Below are 20,115 nucleotides of genomic sequence, written 5' to 3' on the forward strand. Positions count from 1 at the left end.
ATATATGTATGTTTATTCTTATCATTGACCCCTGTGGCTAGGGTCTAATTCGGTGCACTCCCCCCTTCCCCTGTATGTTTGTCAGCATGCAGACAGCTTATGCTGGTGTATGCGCATGGTGCACATGGACACATAAAGTTAGCTCCCTTGTGCGATTGGTGGGATGCACTGTCTTTCCCAGGAGAGGAAGTTAGGATGTGTGCTCCTAATCCATTGATAGGTTTGATGCAATGAATGTGTTTGCATGTCTGCACTATGCATGTTACAGGGCCAGAGTTAGGACACCTATGTTTACCTGGGTACTTCTGCGCAGTATAGGTGACTAAGCATAAGAATGCATTCTTCTGTGAACTAAAACCCTGGCTTTTAATTTAGCTGTAGGGATAACAGTTGTGCCTGGATGAGTAAATCTGTGAATGCATTTGTTTGAACATTTGCATGTGAGTGTGCGAAGGGTTAATTGATTTTTGCTGTTTCTAGCCACACCCCCTTCAGCACCTCCCTTTCCCTAAAAATTTATTTAATGTCCTAACTAGAGGCGATGTGCCTGGATATATGTATGTTTATTCTTATCATTGACCCCTGTGGCTAGGGTCTAATTCGGTGCACTCCCCCCTTCCCCTGTATGTTTGTCAGCATGCAGACAGCTTATGCTGGTGTATGCGCATGGTGCACATGGACACATAAAGTTAGCTCCCTTGTGCGATTGGTGGGATGCACTGTCTTTCCCAGGAGAGGAAGTTAGGATGTGTGCTCCTAATCCATTGATAGGTTTGATGCAATGAATGTGTTTGCATGTCTGCACTATGCATGTTACAGGGCCAGAGTTAGGACACCTATGTTTACCTGGGTACTTCTGCGCAGTATAGGTGACTAAGCATAAGAATGCATTCTTCTGTGAACTAAAACCCTGGCTTTTAATTTAGCTGTAGGGATAACAGTTGTGCCTGGATGAGTAAATCTGTGAATGCATTTGTTTGAACATTTGCATGTGAGTGTGCGAAGGGTTAATTGATTTTTGCTGTTTCTAGCCACACCCCCTTCAGCACCTCCCTTTCCCTAAAAATTTATTTAATGTCCTAACTAGAGGCGATGTGCCTGGATATATGTATGTTTATTCTTATCATTGACCCCTGTGGCTAGGGTCTAATTCGGTGCACTCCCCCCTTCCCCTGTATGTTTGTCAGCATGCAGACAGCTTATGCTGGTGTATGCGCATGGTGCACATGGACACATAAAGTTAGCTCCCTTGTGCGATTGGTGGGATGCACTGTCTTTCCCAGGAGAGGAAGTTAGGATGTGTGCTCCTAATCCATTGATAGGTTTGATGCAATGAATGTGTTTGCATGTCTGCACTATGCATGTTACAGGGCCAGAGTTAGGACACCTATGTTTACCTGGGTACTTCTGCGCAGTATAGGTGACTAAGCATAAGAATGCATTCTTCTGTGAACTAAAACCCTGGCTTTTAATTTAGCTGTAGGGATAACAGTTGTGCCTGGATGAGTAAATCTGTGAATGCATTTGTTTGAACATTTGCATGTGAGTGTGCGAAGGGTTAATTGATTTTTGCTGTTTCTAGCCACACCCCCTTCAGCACCTCCCTTTCCCTAAAAATTTATTTAATGTCCTAACTAGAGGCGATGTGCCTGGATATATGTATGTTTATTCTTATCATTGACCCCTGTGGCTAGGGTCTAATTCGGTGCACTCCCCCCTTCCCCTGTATGTTTGTCAGCATGCAGACAGCTTATGCTGGTGTATGCGCATGGTGCACATGGACACATAAAGTTAGCTCCCTTGTGCGATTGGTGGGATGCACTGTCTTTCCCAGGAGAGGAAGTTAGGATGTGTGCTCCTAATCCATTGATAGGTTTGATGCAATGAATGTGTTTGCATGTCTGCACTATGCATGTTACAGGGCCAGAGTTAGGACACCTATGTTTACCTGGGTACTTCTGCGCAGTATAGGTGACTAAGCATAAGAATGCATTCTTCTGTGAACTAAAACCCTGGCTTTTAATTTAGCTGTAGGGATAACAGTTGTGCCTGGATGAGTAAATCTGTGAATGCATTTGTTTGAACATTTGCATGTGAGTGTGCGAAGGGTTAATTGATTTTTGCTGTTTCTAGCCACACCCCCTTCAGCACCTCCCTTTCCCTAAAAATTTATTTAATGTCCTAACTAGAGGCGATGTGCCTGGATATATGTATGTTTATTCTTATCATTGACCCCTGTGGCTAGGGTCTAATTCGGTGCACTCCCCCCTTCCCCTGTATGTTTGTCAGCATGCAGACAGCTTATGCTGGTGTATGCGCATGGTGCACATGGACACATAAAGTTAGCTCCCTTGTGCGATTGGTGGGATGCACTGTCTTTCCCAGGAGAGGAAGTTAGGATGTGTGCTCCTAATCCATTGATAGGTTTGATGCAATGAATGTGTTTGCATGTCTGCACTATGCATGTTACAGGGCCAGAGTTAGGACACCTATGTTTACCTGGGTACTTCTGCGCAGTATAGGTGACTAAGCATAAGAATGCATTCTTCTGTGAACTAAAACCCTGGCTTTTAATTTAGCTGTAGGGATAACAGTTGTGCCTGGATGAGTAAATCTGTGAATGCATTTGTTTGAACATTTGCATGTGAGTGTGCGAAGGGTTAATTGATTTTTGCTGTTTCTAGCCACACCCCCTTCAGCACCTCCCTTTCCCTAAAAATTTATTTAATGTCCTAACTAGAGGCGATGTGCCTGGATATATGTATGTTTATTCTTATCATTGACCCCTGTGGCTAGGGTCTAATTCGGTGCACTCCCCCCTTCCCCTGTATGTTTGTCAGCATGCAGACAGCTTATGCTGGTGTATGCGCATGGTGCACATGGACACATAAAGTTAGCTCCCTTGTGCGATTGGTGGGATGCACTGTCTTTCCCAGGAGAGGAAGTTAGGATGTGTGCTCCTAATCCATTGATAGGTTTGATGCAATGAATGTGTTTGCATGTCTGCACTATGCATGTTACAGGGCCAGAGTTAGGACACCTATGTTTACCTGGGTACTTCTGCGCAGTATAGGTGACTAAGCATAAGAATGCATTCTTCTGTGAACTAAAACCCTGGCTTTTAATTTAGCTGTAGGGATAACAGTTGTGCCTGGATGAGTAAATCTGTGAATGCATTTGTTTGAACATTTGCATGTGAGTGTGCGAAGGGTTAATTGATTTTTGCTGTTTCTAGCCACACCCCCTTCAGCACCTCCCTTTCCCTAAAAATTTATTTAATGTCCTAACTAGAGGCGATGTGCCTGGATATATGTATGTTTATTCTTATCATTGACCCCTGTGGCTAGGGTCTAATTCGGTGCACTCCCCCCTTCCCCTGTATGTTTGTCAGCATGCAGACAGCTTATGCTGGTGTATGCGCATGGTGCACATGGACACATAAAGTTAGCTCCCTTGTGCGATTGGTGGGATGCACTGTCTTTCCCAGGAGAGGAAGTTAGGATGTGTGCTCCTAATCCATTGATAGGTTTGATGCAATGAATGTGTTTGCATGTCTGCACTATGCATGTTACAGGGCCAGAGTTAGGACACCTATGTTTACCTGGGTACTTCTGCGCAGTATAGGTGACTAAGCATAAGAATGCATTCTTCTGTGAACTAAAACCCTGGCTTTTAATTTAGCTGTAGGGATAACAGTTGTGCCTGGATGAGTAAATCTGTGAATGCATTTGTTTGAACATTTGCATGTGAGTGTGCGAAGGGTTAATTGATTTTTGCTGTTTCTAGCCACACCCCCTTCAGCACCTCCCTTTCCCTAAAAATTTATTTAATGTCCTAACTAGAGGCGATGTGCCTGGATATATGTATGTTTATTCTTATCATTGACCCCTGTGGCTAGGGTCTAATTCGGTGCACTCCCCCCTTCCCCTGTATGTTTGTCAGCATGCAGACAGCTTATGCTGGTGTATGCGCATGGTGCACATGGACACATAAAGTTAGCTCCCTTGTGCGATTGGTGGGATGCACTGTCTTTCCCAGGAGAGGAAGTTAGGATGTGTGCTCCTAATCCATTGATAGGTTTGATGCAATGAATGTGTTTGCATGTCTGCACTATGCATGTTACAGGGCCAGAGTTAGGACACCTATGTTTACCTGGGTACTTCTGCGCAGTATAGGTGACTAAGCATAAGAATGCATTCTTCTGTGAACTAAAACCCTGGCTTTTAATTTAGCTGTAGGGATAACAGTTGTGCCTGGATGAGTAAATCTGTGAATGCATTTGTTTGAACATTTGCATGTGAGTGTGCGAAGGGTTAATTGATTTTTGCTGTTTCTAGCCACACCCCCTTCAGCACCTCCCTTTCCCTAAAAATTTATTTAATGTCCTAACTAGAGGCGATGTGCCTGGATATATGTATGTTTATTCTTATCATTGACCCCTGTGGCTAGGGTCTAATTCGGTGCACTCCCCCCTTCCCCTGTATGTTTGTCAGCATGCAGACAGCTTATGCTGGTGTATGCGCATGGTGCACATGGACACATAAAGTTAGCTCCCTTGTGCGATTGGTGGGATGCACTGTCTTTCCCAGGAGAGGAAGTTAGGATGTGTGCTCCTAATCCATTGATAGGTTTGATGCAATGAATGTGTTTGCATGTCTGCACTATGCATGTTACAGGGCCAGAGTTAGGACACCTATGTTTACCTGGGTACTTCTGCGCAGTATAGGTGACTAAGCATAAGAATGCATTCTTCTGTGAACTAAAACCCTGGCTTTTAATTTAGCTGTAGGGATAACAGTTGTGCCTGGATGAGTAAATCTGTGAATGCATTTGTTTGAACATTTGCATGTGAGTGTGCGAAGGGTTAATTGATTTTTGCTGTTTCTAGCCACACCCCCTTCAGCACCTCCCTTTCCCTAAAAATTTATTTAATGTCCTAACTAGAGGCGATGTGCCTGGATATATGTATGTTTATTCTTATCATTGACCCCTGTGGCTAGGGTCTAATTCGGTGCACTCCCCCCTTCCCCTGTATGTTTGTCAGCATGCAGACAGCTTATGCTGGTGTATGCGCATGGTGCACATGGACACATAAAGTTAGCTCCCTTGTGCGATTGGTGGGATGCACTGTCTTTCCCAGGAGAGGAAGTTAGGATGTGTGCTCCTAATCCATTGATAGGTTTGATGCAATGAATGTGTTTGCATGTCTGCACTATGCATGTTACAGGGCCAGAGTTAGGACACCTATGTTTACCTGGGTACTTCTGCGCAGTATAGGTGACTAAGCATAAGAATGCATTCTTCTGTGAACTAAAACCCTGGCTTTTAATTTAGCTGTAGGGATAACAGTTGTGCCTGGATGAGTAAATCTGTGAATGCATTTGTTTGAACATTTGCATGTGAGTGTGCGAAGGGTTAATTGATTTTTGCTGTTTCTAGCCACACCCCCTTCAGCACCTCCCTTTCCCTAAAAATTTATTTAATGTCCTAACTAGAGGCGATGTGCCTGGATATATGTATGTTTATTCTTATCATTGACCCCTGTGGCTAGGGTCTAATTCGGTGCACTCCCCCCTTCCCCTGTATGTTTGTCAGCATGCAGACAGCTTATGCTGGTGTATGCGCATGGTGCACATGGACACATAAAGTTAGCTCCCTTGTGCGATTGGTGGGATGCACTGTCTTTCCCAGGAGAGGAAGTTAGGATGTGTGCTCCTAATCCATTGATAGGTTTGATGCAATGAATGTGTTTGCATGTCTGCACTATGCATGTTACAGGGCCAGAGTTAGGACACCTATGTTTACCTGGGTACTTCTGCGCAGTATAGGTGACTAAGCATAAGAATGCATTCTTCTGTGAACTAAAACCCTGCTTTTAATTTAGCTGTAGGGATAACAGTTGTGCCTGGATGAGTAAATCTGTGAATGCATTTGTTTGAACATTTGCATTGTGAGTGTGCGAAGGGTTAATGATTTTTGCTGTTTCTAGCCACACCCCCTTCAGCACCTCCCTTTCCCTAAAAATTTATTTAATGTCCTAACTAGAGGCGATGTGCCTGATATATGTATGTTTATTCTTATCATTGACCCCTGTGGCTAGGGTCTAATTCGGTGCACTCCCCCTTCCCCTGTATGTTTGTCAGCATGCAGACAGCTTATGCTGGTGTATGCGCATGGTGCACATGGACACATAAAGTTAGCTCCCTTGTGCGATTGGTGGGATGCACTGTCTTTCCCAGGAGAGGAAGTTAGGATGTGTGCTCCTAATCCATTGATAGGTTTGATGCAATGAATGTGTTTGCATGTCTGCACTATGCATGTTACAGGGCCAGAGTTAGGACACCTATGTTTACCTGGTACTTCTGCGCAGTATAGGTGACTAAGCATAAGAATGCATTCTTCTGTGAACTAAAACCCTGGCTTTTAATTTAGCTGTAGGGATAACAGTTGTGCCTGGATGAGTAAATCTGTGAATGCATTTGTTTGAACATTTGCATGTGAGTGTGCGAAGGGTTAATTGATTTTTGCTGTTTCTAGCCACACCCCCTTCAGCACCTCCCTTTCCTAAAAATTATTTAATGTCCTAACTAGAGGCGATGTGCCTGGATATATGTATGTTTATTCTTATCATTGACCCCTGTGGCTAGGGTCTAATTCGGTGCACTCCCCCCTTCCCCTGTATGTTTGTCAGCATGCAGACAGCTTATGCTGGTGTATGCAGCATGGTGCACATGGACACATAAAGTTAGCTCCCTTGTGCGATTGTGGGATGCACTGTCTTTCCCAGGAGAGGAAGTTAGGATGTGTGCTCCTAATCCATTGATAGGTTTGATGCAATGAATGTGTTTGCATGTCTGCACTATGCATGTTACAGGGCCAGAGTTAGGACACCTATGTTTACCTGGGTACTTCTGCGCAGTATAGGTGACTAAGCATAAGAATGCATTCTTCTGTGAACTAAAACCCTGGCTTTTAATTTAGCTGTAGGGATAACAGTTGTGCCTGATGAGTAAATCTGTGAATGCATTTGTTTGAACATTTGCATGTGAGTGTGCGAAGGGTTAATTGATTTTTGCTGTTTCTAGCCACACCCCCTTCAGCACCTCCTTTCCCTAAAAATTTATTTAATGTCTAACTAGAGGCGATGTGCCTGGATATATGTATGTTTATTCTTATCATTGACCCCTGTGCTAGGGTCTAATTCGGTGCACTCCCCCCTTCCCCTGTATGTTTGTCAGCATGCAGACAGCTTATGCTGGTGTATGCGCATGGTGCACATGGACACATAAAGTTAGCTCCCTTGTGCGATTGGTGGGATGCACTGTCTTTCCCAGGAGAGGAAGTTAGATGTGTGCTCCTAAATCATTGATTAGGTTTGATGCAATGAATGTGTTTGCATGTCTGCACTATGCATGCTTACAGGGCCAGAGTTAGGACACCTATGTTTACCTGGGTACTTCTCGCAGTATAGGTGACTAAGCATAAGAATGCATTCTTCTGTGAACTAAAACCCTGGCTTTTAATTTAGCTGTAGGGATAACAGTTGTGCCTGGATGAGTAAATCTGTGAATGCATTTGTTTGAACATTTGCATGTGAGTGTGCGAAGGGTTAATTGATTTTTGCTGTTTCTAGCCACACCCCTTCAGCACCTCCCTTTCCCTAAAAATTTATTTAATGTCCTAACTAGAGGCGATGTGCCTGGATATATGTATGTTTATTCTTATCATTGACCCCTGTGGGCTAGGGTCTAATTCGGTGCACTCCCCCCTTCCCCTGGTATGTTTGTCAGCATGCAGACAGCTTATGCTGGTGTATGCGCATGGTGCACATGGACACATAAAGTTAGCTCCCTTGTGCGATTGGTGGGATGCACTGTCTTTCCCAGGAGGAAGTTAGGATGTGTGCTCCTAATCCATTGATAGGTTTGATGCAATGAATTGTGTTTGCATGTCTGCACTATGCATGTTACAGGGCCAGAGTTAGGACACCTATGTTTACCTGGGTACTTCTGCGCAGTATAGGTGACTAAGCATAAGAATGCATTCTTCTGTGAACTAAAACCCTGGCTTTTAATTTAGCTGTAGGATAACAGTTGTGCCTGGATGAGTAAATCTGTGATTGCATTTGTTTTGAACATTTGCATGTGAGTGTGCGAAGGGATAATTGATTTTTGCTGTTTCTAGCCACTAGCCACACCCCCTTCAGCACCTCCCTTTCCCTAAAAATTTATTTAATGTCCTAACTAGAGGCGATGTGCCTGGATATATGTATGTTTATTCTTATCATTGACCCCTGTGGCTAGGGTCTAATTCGGTGCACTCCCCCCTTCCCCTGTATGTTTGTCAGCATGCAGACAGCTTATGCTGGTGTATGCGCATGGTGCACATGGACACATAAAGTTAGCTCCCTTGTGCGATTGGTGGGATGCACTGTCTTTCCCAGGAGAGGAAGTTAGGATGTGTGCTCCTAATCCATTGATAGGTTTGATGCAATGAATGTGTTTGCATGTCTGCACTATGCATGTTACAGGGCCAGAGTTAGGACACCTATGTTTACCTGGGTACTTCTGCGCAGTATAGGTGACTAAGCATAAGAATGCATTCTTCTGTGAACTAAAACCCTGGCTTTTAATTTAGCTGTAGGGATAACAGTTGTGCCTGGATGAGTAAATCTGTGAATGCATTTGTTTGAACATTTGCATGTGAGTGTGCGAAGGGTTAATTGATTTTTGCTGTTTCTAGCCACACCCCCTTCAGCACCTCCCTTTCCCTAAAAATTTATTTAATGTCCTAACTAGAGGCGATGTGCCTGGATATATGTATGTTTATTCTTATCATTGACCCCTGTGGCTAGGGTCTAATTCGGTGCACTCCCCCCTTCCCCTGTATGTTTGTCAGCATGCAGACAGCTTATGCTGGTGTATGCGCATGGTGCACATGGACACATAAAGTTAGCTCCCTTGTGCGATTGGTGGGATGCACTGTCTTTCCCAGGAGAGGAAGTTAGGATGTGTGCTCCTAATCCATTGATAGGTTTGATGCAATGAATGTGTTTGCATGTCTGCACTATGCATGTTACAGGGCCAGAGTTAGGACACCTATGTTTACCTGGGTACTTCTGCGCAGTATAGGTGACTAAGCATAAGAATGCATTCTTCTGTGAACTAAAACCCTGGCTTTTAATTTAGCTGTAGGGATAACAGTTGTGCCTGGATGAGTAAATCTGTGAATGCATTTGTTTGAACATTTGCATGTGAGTGTGCGAAGGGTTAATTGATTTTTGCTGTTTCTAGCCACACCCCCTTCAGCACCTCCCTTTCCCTAAAAATTTATTTAATGTCCTAACTAGAGGCGATGTGCCTGGATATATGTATGTTTATTCTTATCATTGACCCCTGTGGCTAGGGTCTAATTCGGTGCACTCCCCCCTTCCCCTGTATGTTTGTCAGCATGCAGACAGCTTATGCTGGTGTATGCGCATGGTGCACATGGACACATAAAGTTAGCTCCCTTGTGCGATTGGTGGGATGCACTGTCTTTCCCAGGAGAGGAAGTTAGGATGTGTGCTCCTAATCCATTGATAGGTTTGATGCAATGAATGTGTTTGCATGTCTGCACTATGCATGTTACAGGGCCAGAGTTAGGACACCTATGTTTACCTGGGTACTTCTGCGCAGTATAGGTGACTAAGCATAAGAATGCATTCTTCTGTGAACTAAAACCCTGGCTTTTAATTTAGCTGTAGGGATAACAGTTGTGCCTGGATGAGTAAATCTGTGAATGCATTTGTTTGAACATTTGCATGTGAGTGTGCGAAGGGTTAATTGATTTTTGCTGTTTCTAGCCACACCCCCTTCAGCACCTCCCTTTCCCTAAAAATTTATTTAATGTCCTAACTAGAGGCGATGTGCCTGGATATATGTATGTTTATTCTTATCATTGACCCCTGTGGCTAGGGTCTAATTCGGTGCACTCCCCCCTTCCCCTGTATGTTTGTCAGCATGCAGACAGCTTATGCTGGTGTATGCGCATGGTGCACATGGACACATAAAGTTAGCTCCCTTGTGCGATTGGTGGGATGCACTGTCTTTCCCAGGAGAGGAAGTTAGGATGTGTGCTCCTAATCCATTGATAGGTTTGATGCAATGAATGTGTTTGCATGTCTGCACTATGCATGTTACAGGGCCAGAGTTAGGACACCTATGTTTACCTGGGTACTTCTGCGCAGTATAGGTGACTAAGCATAAGAATGCATTCTTCTGTGAACTAAAACCCTGGCTTTTAATTTAGCTGTAGGGATAACAGTTGTGCCTGGATGAGTAAATCTGTGAATGCATTTGTTTGAACATTTGCATGTGAGTGTGCGAAGGGTTAATTGATTTTTGCTGTTTCTAGCCACACCCCCTTCAGCACCTCCCTTTCCCTAAAAATTTATTTAATGTCCTAACTAGAGGCGATGTGCCTGGATATATGTATGTTTATTCTTATCATTGACCCCTGTGGCTAGGGTCTAATTCGGTGCACTCCCCCCTTCCCCTGTATGTTTGTCAGCATGCAGACAGCTTATGCTGGTGTATGCGCATGGTGCACATGGACACATAAAGTTAGCTCCCTTGTGCGATTGGTGGGATGCACTGTCTTTCCCAGGAGAGGAAGTTAGGATGTGTGCTCCTAATCCATTGATAGGTTTGATGCAATGAATGTGTTTGCATGTCTGCACTATGCATGTTACAGGGCCAGAGTTAGGACACCTATGTTTACCTGGGTACTTCTGCGCAGTATAGGTGACTAAGCATAAGAATGCATTCTTCTGTGAACTAAAACCCTGGCTTTTAATTTAGCTGTAGGGATAACAGTTGTGCCTGGATGAGTAAATCTGTGAATGCATTTGTTTGAACATTTGCATGTGAGTGTGCGAAGGGTTCATTGATTTTTGCTGTTTCTAGCCACACCCCCTTCAGCACCTCCCTTTCCCTAAAAATTTATTTAATGTCCTAACTAGAGGCGATGTGCCTGGATATATGTATGTTTATTCTTATCATTGACCCCTGTGGCTAGGGTCTAATTCGGTGCACTCCCCCCTTCCCCTGTATGTTTGTCAGCATGCAGACAGCTTATGCTGGTGTATGCGCATGGTGCACATGGACACATAAAGTTAGCTCCCTTGTGCGATTGGTGGGATGCACTGTCTTTCCCAGGAGAGGAAGTTAGGATGTGTGCTCCTAATCCATTGATAGGTTTGATGCAATGAATGTGTTTGCATGTCTGCACTATGCATGTTACAGGGCCAGAGTTAGGACACCTATGTTTACCTGGGTACTTCTGCGCAGTATAGGTGACTAAGCATAAGAATGCATTCTTCTGTGAACTAAAACCCTGGCTTTTAATTTAGCTGTAGGGATAACAGTTGTGCCTGGATGAGTAAATCTGTGAATGCATTTGTTTGAACATTTGCATGTGAGTGTGCGAAGGGTTAATTGATTTTTGCTGTTTCTAGCCACACCCCCTTCAGCACCTCCCTTTCCCTAAAAATTTATTTAATGTCCTAACTAGAGGCGATGTGCCTGGATATATGTATGTTTATTCTTATCATTGACCCCTGTGGCTAGGGTCTAATTCGGTGCACTCCCCCCTTCCCCTGTATGTTTGTCAGCATGCAGACAGCTTATGCTGGTGTATGCGCATGGTGCACATGGACACATAAAGTTAGCTCCCTTGTGCGATTGGTGGGATGCACTGTCTTTCCCAGGAGAGGAAGTTAGGATGTGTGCTCCTAATCCATTGATAGGTTTGATGCAATGAATGTGTTTGCATGTCTGCACTATGCATGTTACAGGGCCAGAGTTAGGACACCTATGTTTACCTGGGTACTTCTGCGCAGTATAGGTGACTAAGCATAAGAATGCATTCTTCTGTGAACTAAAACCCTGGCTTTTAATTTAGCTGTAGGGATAACAGTTGTGCCTGGATGAGTAAATCTGTGAATGCATTTGTTTGAACATTTGCATGTGAGTGTGCGAAGGGTTAATTGATTTTTGCTGTTTCTAGCCACACCCCCTTCAGCACCTCCCTTTCCCTAAAAATTTATTTAATGTCCTAACTAGAGGCGATGTGCCTGGATATATGTATGTTTATTCTTATCATTGACCCCTGTGGCTAGGGTCTAATTCGGTGCACTCCCCCCTTCCCCTGTATGTTTGTCAGCATGCAGACAGCTTATGCTGGTGTATGCGCATGGTGCACATGGACACATAAAGTTAGCTCCCTTGTGCGATTGGTGGGATGCACTGTCTTTCCCAGGAGAGGAAGTTAGGATGTGTGCTCCTAATCCATTGATAGGTTTGATGCAATGAATGTGTTTGCATGTCTGCACTATGCATGTTACAGGGCCAGAGTTAGGACACCTATGTTTACCTGGGTACTTCTGCGCAGTATAGGTGACTAAGCATAAGAATGCATTCTTCTGTGAACTAAAACCCTGGCTTTTAATTTAGCTGTAGGGATAACAGTTGTGCCTGGATGAGTAAATCTGTGAATGCATTTGTTTGAACATTTGCATGTGAGTGTGCGAAGGGTTAATTGATTTTTGCTGTTTCTAGCCACACCCCCTTCAGCACCTCCCTTTCCCTAAAAATTTATTTAATGTCCTAACTAGAGGCGATGTGCCTGGATATATGTATGTTTATTCTTATCATTGACCCCTGTGGCTAGGGTCTAATTCGGTGCACTCCCCCCTTCCCCTGTATGTTTGTCAGCATGCAGACAGCTTATGCTGGTGTATGCGCATGGTGCACATGGACACATAAAGTTAGCTCCCTTGTGCGATTGGTGGGATGCACTGTCTTTCCCAGGAGAGGAAGTTAGGATGTGTGCTCCTAATCCATTGATAGGTTTGATGCAATGAATGTGTTTGCATGTCTGCACTATGCATGTTACAGGGCCAGAGTTAGGACACCTATGTTTACCTGGGTACTTCTGCGCAGTATAGGTGACTAAGCATAAGAATGCATTCTTCTGTGAACTAAAACCCTGGCTTTTAATTTAGCTGTAGGGATAACAGTTGTGCCTGGATGAGTAAATCTGTGAATGCATTTGTTTGAACATTTGCATGTGAGTGTGCGAAGGGTTAATTGATTTTTGCTGTTTCTAGCCACACCCCCTTCAGCACCTCCCTTTCCCTAAAAATTTATTTAATGTCCTAACTAGAGGCGATGTGCCTGGATATATGTATGTTTATTCTTATCATTGACCCCTGTGGCTAGGGTCTAATTCGGTGCACTCCCCCCTTCCCCTGTATGTTTGTCAGCATGCAGACAGCTTATGCTGGTGTATGCGCATGGTGCACATGGACACATAAAGTTAGCTCCCTTGTGCGATTGGTGGGATGCACTGTCTTTCCCAGGAGAGGAAGTTAGGATGTGTGCTCCTAATCCATTGATAGGTTTGATGCAATGAATGTGTTTGCATGTCTGCACTATGCATGTTACAGGGCCAGAGTTAGGACACCTATGTTTACCTGGGTACTTCTGCGCAGTATAGGTGACTAAGCATAAGAATGCATTCTTCTGTGAACTAAAACCCTGGCTTTTAATTTAGCTGTAGGGATAACAGTTGTGCCTGGATGAGTAAATCTGTGAATGCATTTGTTTGAACATTTGCATGTGAGTGTGCGAAGGGTTAATTGATTTTTGCTGTTTCTAGCCACACCCCCTTCAGCACCTCCCTTTCCCTAAAAATTTATTTAATGTCCTAACTAGAGGCGATGTGCCTGGATATATGTATGTTTATTCTTATCATTGACCCCTGTGGCTAGGGTCTAATTCGGTGCACTCCCCCCTTCCCCTGTATGTTTGTCAGCATGCAGACAGCTTATGCTGGTGTATGCGCATGGTGCACATGGACACATAAAGTTAGCTCCCTTGTGCGATTGGTGGGATGCACTGTCTTTCCCAGGAGAGGAAGTTAGGATGTGTGCTCCTAATCCATTGATAGGTTTGATGCAATGAATGTGTTTGCATGTCTGCACTATGCATGTTACAGGGCCAGAGTTAGGACACCTATGTTTACCTGGGTACTTCTGCGCAGTATAGGTGACTAAGCATAAGAATGCATTCTTCTGTGAACTAAAACCCTGGCTTTTAATTTAGCTGTAGGGATAACAGTTGTGCCTGGATGAGTAAATCTGTGAATGCATTTGTTTGAACATTTGCATGTGAGTGTGCGAAGGGTTAATTGATTTTTGCTGTTTCTAGCCACACCCCCTTCAGCACCTCCCTTTCCCTAAAAATTTATTTAATGTCCTAACTAGAGGCGATGTGCCTGGATATATGTATGTTTATCACAATGTACGGTGACAATATATTATTTTGAAATATAGGTGTTTTCTGTTTTGTTTTTGTTCTGGCCATAATTACAAGCCCCTAATTAATAATAAATTAAAATTAATTTTCCCCCATAAAATATAGATTAAAAAAAGCTGAGTCCCTAAGGCAACTATTTATTTATTTATTTTAAGCTGATTTTTATATACAAGTGTTTTTTTTTTTTTTGGGGGGGGGGGGGGGGAAGGGTTGGAAGTGTAATTTTATTAATAATGTGTATGTATATGTATGTGTACTATACTTTTTGGCCACAAGATGGCGCTAGTGAACACTCTCCCGTATAGGAAGTGATCACTTTTGATCACTTTTTTTTTTTTTTTTACACTTTATTAAAGCGAACCTTAAGTCAACTGAAAAAAATGAGATTTACTCACCTGGGGCTTCCCTCAGCCCCCAGCAGCCGATCGGTGCCCTCGCAGCTCCGCGCCGATGTCCCAGGACCCGCGGGCGAGCACTTCCGGTTTGCCCGTCACCGGCCGACAGGCATGGGAATGCGAGTGATTGTTCGCGTTCCCAGCCTGTATATCGCCCCCTATGCTGCTATTGCGGCCAGGAACGCGAACAATCACTCGCGTTCCCATGCCTGTCGGCCGGTGACGGGCAAACCGGAAGTGCTCGCCGGCGGGTCCTGGGACATCGGAGCGGAGCTGCGAGGGCACCGATCGGCTGCTGGGGGCTGAGGGAAGCCCCAGGTGAGTAAATCTCATTTTTTTCAGTTGACTTAAGGTTCGCTTTAAACTGTGGCAGCTTCCTGTTTTTTTGAATGGACGCGGCTGCTGTTTGCGGTCGCGTCCATTCACTCTAGGCAGTGCGATTGGGTAGAGGACCGCTCGGTCCTCTTCCCCAATCACTCAGCACGGGATCCCGACGGAAACGGCGACGGTAGTGCCGCACACACGTGCGGAGCGGCAGCGGGAACGCGTGACGTATTAAAACGTCATGTTGCCATTAACAGGCAAAAGCATGACGTTTTAATACGATAGTTTGCCGTTAAATGGTTAAGCAGCCCATACACTCATTGATGTCCTCATTCGATTCCTTGCAGATTTGATTCATCTGCTTGGAATCGATTCCCCAATATGTCAGATGGACCGATTTTCACTAAAAATTGATTAGACACGATGGAAAATGTAAAACAATTGCGGGACGATGCAAGAAAATTGGCAGATTGATGGCCTATAGCTTTGCATTGCAACGAACAGTGCAATGCTGCAGGGCGATTGATTTTTAAAAGATTCTCCACTGGGTATACTGTACATCGTTTCCAAACTGGAGCCAAAAGTGAACTCAGTTGGACTAAGAATCGCTGCACACAGCGCTTGCACGATTCCAAGTGGGTTCCAACCCTTAGGGCTGGAACCCACAGGAGCGCTTTTGGCAGCGTTTTGGCAGCACTGCGATATGCTAGCAGTTTGCCAAAACGCTGGGCTAATGTTAATGGATGGGGCAACTTCCACAGGAGCGTTTGCGTTTCTCAGAAACGCAAACGCAGGACATGCAGCATTTTGGGAGCGTTAGCGCTTCAATGTAAAGTATTGAACCGCTAGCGGAAACGCTCAGCAAAACCTAAACTGAGCGGTTTTGCTAGAGTTTTGCGGTTCAGCACACTGTAACAAAATGAAAAATAATTCACAGGACCAATCAGGATAAAAACGCAAAACGCAAAACGCTAGGCACCCGCTGGGGGAAAAAATACAATGTTGCAAAACACGACCAAAAACGCGCATGAATCCGCTTGCAAACCGCTCAGACAAAACGCTAGCGGTTGCGTTTTGCGTTTGCGGTTTTCAGTGGGTTCCAGGCCTTAGTCAGGATCCCCTCAGGCAACAGTGATTGTGTATGTGGCATTTTGATCTGATCAGCAAAGCAGTGCATTGTGAAAAGCTTTGTTTAATTGCATACAATGTGAACTGACCCATAGGGAAACATGGACACTGGACTGCACAGCAGCTGTCTGTTCTGCTTTAACCTCCCTAGCGGTAAGCCCGAGCTGAGCTCGGGTTATGCCGCGCAGGAGGAGATCTCAGCCCCTGGTGGGGCGATTTTCACACTGTAAAGTGCTGTACTCGCAGCTAGCTGATTCAGTGTGAATTGACCCTAAAGTACCCATCCATACTTTCTCTCAAAGCTGCTCATGTTGGCCAAGTATCCTTGCATTGGTGCTCACTTATCCTGTCACCAATATCACATTAAAGGAATACTATCAATACCCAAGTGTTCTAAAATGACAGTGTGCAAATAATGTCTAAGTAGCTGTGTAAACATTTTCCTACTTTCCATGTTAAATATCAGAGGCAAAAACTGTAATTTATTGAGGGTAGGATTTAGCTATATTGGGACAAATCAATTGCAGAAGGGGTGTCTGCTTCAATGCACAGCCAGAGTTGCATATCGGACTACAGAAAGCAAATATCAAACGTATCAAACTCTGAAAGCAAAAACAGTATGAAAAGCTGTGACAATTAGTTACATTTCCTCTGCTCTCTTCAGACACTTCAGTCAGACACACAGGACACAGGATCTGCAGCTGTTGGGAGCTCTCTTCTCTGTCACACACAGAGCTACACATAGAGTTAACTGATCAAGTGTGAGGGGAATTTCACCTCTCCTCATGGCTCAGTCAGCCTCAGTTTTGGCGTCAGTAAACTTTGAATGTATTTTGCTAACAGTAAACAAAGAAGTTGCTACTAAAATGTATACACCAGTACTTAGCAGCACTTCCCAAACAATTCCTGTGTCAATTGAAAAAAATATGTGAATCGATAGTATTCCTTTAACTAAAGCTGGAGACAGTTGACCAATTTAGAGCAGTTATAGTACGAGAGGAACAAAGCACAATTTACAGCACATATCAACTCTTGGAGGACCTGGCGCTCGATGGCTGGAGGATGCAATGTCCCTGAAAACCAGCCGCTGTATTAAATATGTGAGAAGAGTACCTGCAAGCAGCATAGGTATAAGGGAAATACCTCCTGCTGTTACATGAAGTCCTCCATGGGCATAAATTCCATGCAATGTGCACAAACAACGCTCCCCTAAGGAAGGCTGCTGGCGGAAATCCGGATCGGGATTTTAACCACTTTACCCCCAGCGGTACGGATTTCTCCGTTCCTTTTTCCACCCTGTTACCACCAAGGGACGGAGAAATCCGTACCTGACGCCGCTCCCGCCGCTGTCCGCACTCCCGCTCGCTCGTGCACGCCGCCGCCTGCTCGCCCGGAGATCAATGAACGTTGATCCCTTTCGTTGATCTAAGCCCCCCGCAATGATCAGCTGCTTCTATGAGAAGCAGCATGATCATTGTGAAAAAAAAGTTGCCCAGCCTCCCTGTACGCTTGCAGGTCGCATAAACAAAAACTTACTGTGGCCAAATAGTAAAACTACACCCTAAAGCATTTTTCATACACAAATAGATTAGTTATACATTCAAAATTAACTCATTACCTCCCACACTCCCCAATTTATTTTATTTTATTTTTTTTGTTATTAAAAAAAAAAATACAATAAAAAAAAACACAAATAGTTACCTTAGGGACTGAACTTTTTAAATATTTATGTCAAGAGGGTATAACACTGTTACTTTATAAACTATGGGCTTGTAATTAGGGATGGACGCAAAACTGAAAAAATGCACCTTTATTTCCAAATAAAATATTGGCGCCAAACATTGTGATAGGGACATAATTTAAACGGTTTTATAACCGGGACAAATGGGCAAATCAATTTCATGAGTTTTAATTACAGTAGCATGTATTATTTAAAAACTATAAAGGCTAAAACTGAAAAAAAAAATTCCCACATTTTTTCTTATTTTCCCATTAAAACACATTTAGAATAAAATAATTCTTGGCATGTCCCACCTGAAGAAAGCCTAATTGGTGGCTAAAAAAACAAGATATAGTTCATTTCATTGTGATAAGTAATGATATAGTTATAGACGAATGAATGGAAGGAGCGCTGAAAGGTGAAAATTGCTCTGGTGCTCAAGGGGTAAAACCCCTCAGTGGTGAAGTGGTTAATCTTTGATATGTTAATAAACAAGCATTTGTCAGTAAGTACAATTGTTGTGGGGTCTGTCCAACACTAGGCGCAGTCTGCACTATGGTGTGTCCCCTCTGTGCTTCCATAAAAAGTAATTGAGCCGACAGCATCCTGCATATCCTTTGGAACGCAGAGCATGCGACATCACTTCCGGTGGAGAGATTCGGCGTCCTCAGTCAGATCCAGTACATCCGCGCGAGCAGTGTTTGTGCACAATGCACGGAACTTATGCCCACGGAGGACTTCATGTAACAGCAGGAGGTATTTCTCTTATACCTATGCAAAAACAGGTACTGTTTTCACATATTTAATAAAGCAGCTGGTTTTCAGGGACATTGCATCCTCCAGCCATCGAGCGCCAGGTCCTCCAAGTGTTTATATGTGCTGTAAATTGTGCTTTGTTCCTCTTGTACTGTAACTGCTCTAAAGGTCAACTGTTAGACAGCGAAACCGCCATCTAATTACCATGTACAGCGCTGCGATCTAGGGCAGCGCTGTACTAGGGACAGCCGTGTGACACGGCTGTCCCCTCTGTAGGCAGGGATGTGATCGGCTGTCAGGCTGAAGCCTATGACTGCTAATCATGCTGATTGGCTGGCGGGGGGAGGGAGGGAAGGAGGGGGAACTGTAAAAAATAATACAATTGATAAAAATATTAGAAAATAAAACACAAATATTTGTATAAAACAACAAACACCACCAACAGAAAGCTCTGTTGGTGGGGAGAAAAGGGGGGGGGGGGAATCACTTGTGTGCTGTGCGGCCCTGCAGCTTGGCCTTAAAGCTGCAGTGGCCTATTTTACAAAAAATGGCCTGGTCTTTAGGGGGGGTTTAACACTGCGGTCCTCAAGAGGTTAAAACACTATAGAAACATATTGAAAACAACCAAAAACATACTATATGTCCAAACCCAGAGTCCGAAAGCAAAGCATTGATTCAGTTTCACCATTACTCAACTTACATATTTAACTTGCATTCTCCAGGACGGAACCTGTTTGTAAGTAGCGGTCCCCCTGTATATCGGCAAAAACTACTGCCACCTACAATACACCAACTTACCTCATGAAAATGTTCCGCTTCCCTTTCTTTCAGTTCATCATCCATGGCCTTCCTTTTTAACCTTTCTTCTTCCACCTTTTTCTGTACTTCCTCTTCTGACAGCTTTCCAATCTTTTCAAATTTACTTTTCAAGTTCTTTGCTTGAATGGAACCCGTCCTTTTTAGTTTGATCAGTTCTTCATACTCTCTACTTAAGACCTCATAACTTTCATTTATTTCTTCCTGCTCAAAAAAAAAAAGCGATTAAATACTGAACCAAAGGAGACCAAAAAAAACTACTTGCAAAGTGCAGATTCATTGTTCCATTATGTCCCCCGTAAGGTATGCAGAAGTACAGCCGGCACTTACAACCTGATTTCGGGTGGACTTTACATTGGCTTCAGAAGCAATACAAGACCAGGACTACACAGTCAAATGTGGACCAATGCGGCAGGTTCCATGCATTTCTGTGCAGTACATTGCAAGTGAAACGCACACATTTGAGTGAGTATTCACACTTTTGTTATTTAAGGCGCTGAGAACTTGTGAAATGACTGATGTATAAAGAGCACCTTGAGGGCTCCTTCACACAAAGGGCGTTTTTGCCCTTTTTTCAAGTGCAGGCGATTTTCAAAATCGCCCTAAAAACACATTG

At 43.9% G+C, this 20,115-nt stretch overlaps 1 protein-coding gene across 7 annotated transcripts in view; it reads right to left on the reverse strand.

The window, feature by feature from the left end:
- NEXN (nexilin F-actin binding protein) overlaps positions 1 to 20,115 on the reverse strand; it is a 110,101-nt gene that overhangs the window by 25,979 nt on the left and 64,007 nt on the right. For all 7 annotated transcript variants that reach the window (XM_068239177.1, XM_068239176.1, XM_068239174.1 and 4 more), the window contains one exon: positions 19,482 to 19,703. In XM_068239177.1, the coding sequence (XP_068095278.1) occupies positions 19,482 to 19,703 (222 nt within the window). The remainder of the gene's footprint in view (positions 1 to 19,481; positions 19,704 to 20,115) is intronic.

The sequence above is a fragment of the Hyperolius riggenbachi genome, chromosome 6 (genome assembly GCF_040937935.1).
Source record: "Hyperolius riggenbachi isolate aHypRig1 chromosome 6, aHypRig1.pri, whole genome shotgun sequence".
Taxonomy (NCBI): Eukaryota; Metazoa; Chordata; class Amphibia; order Anura; family Hyperoliidae; genus Hyperolius; species Hyperolius riggenbachi.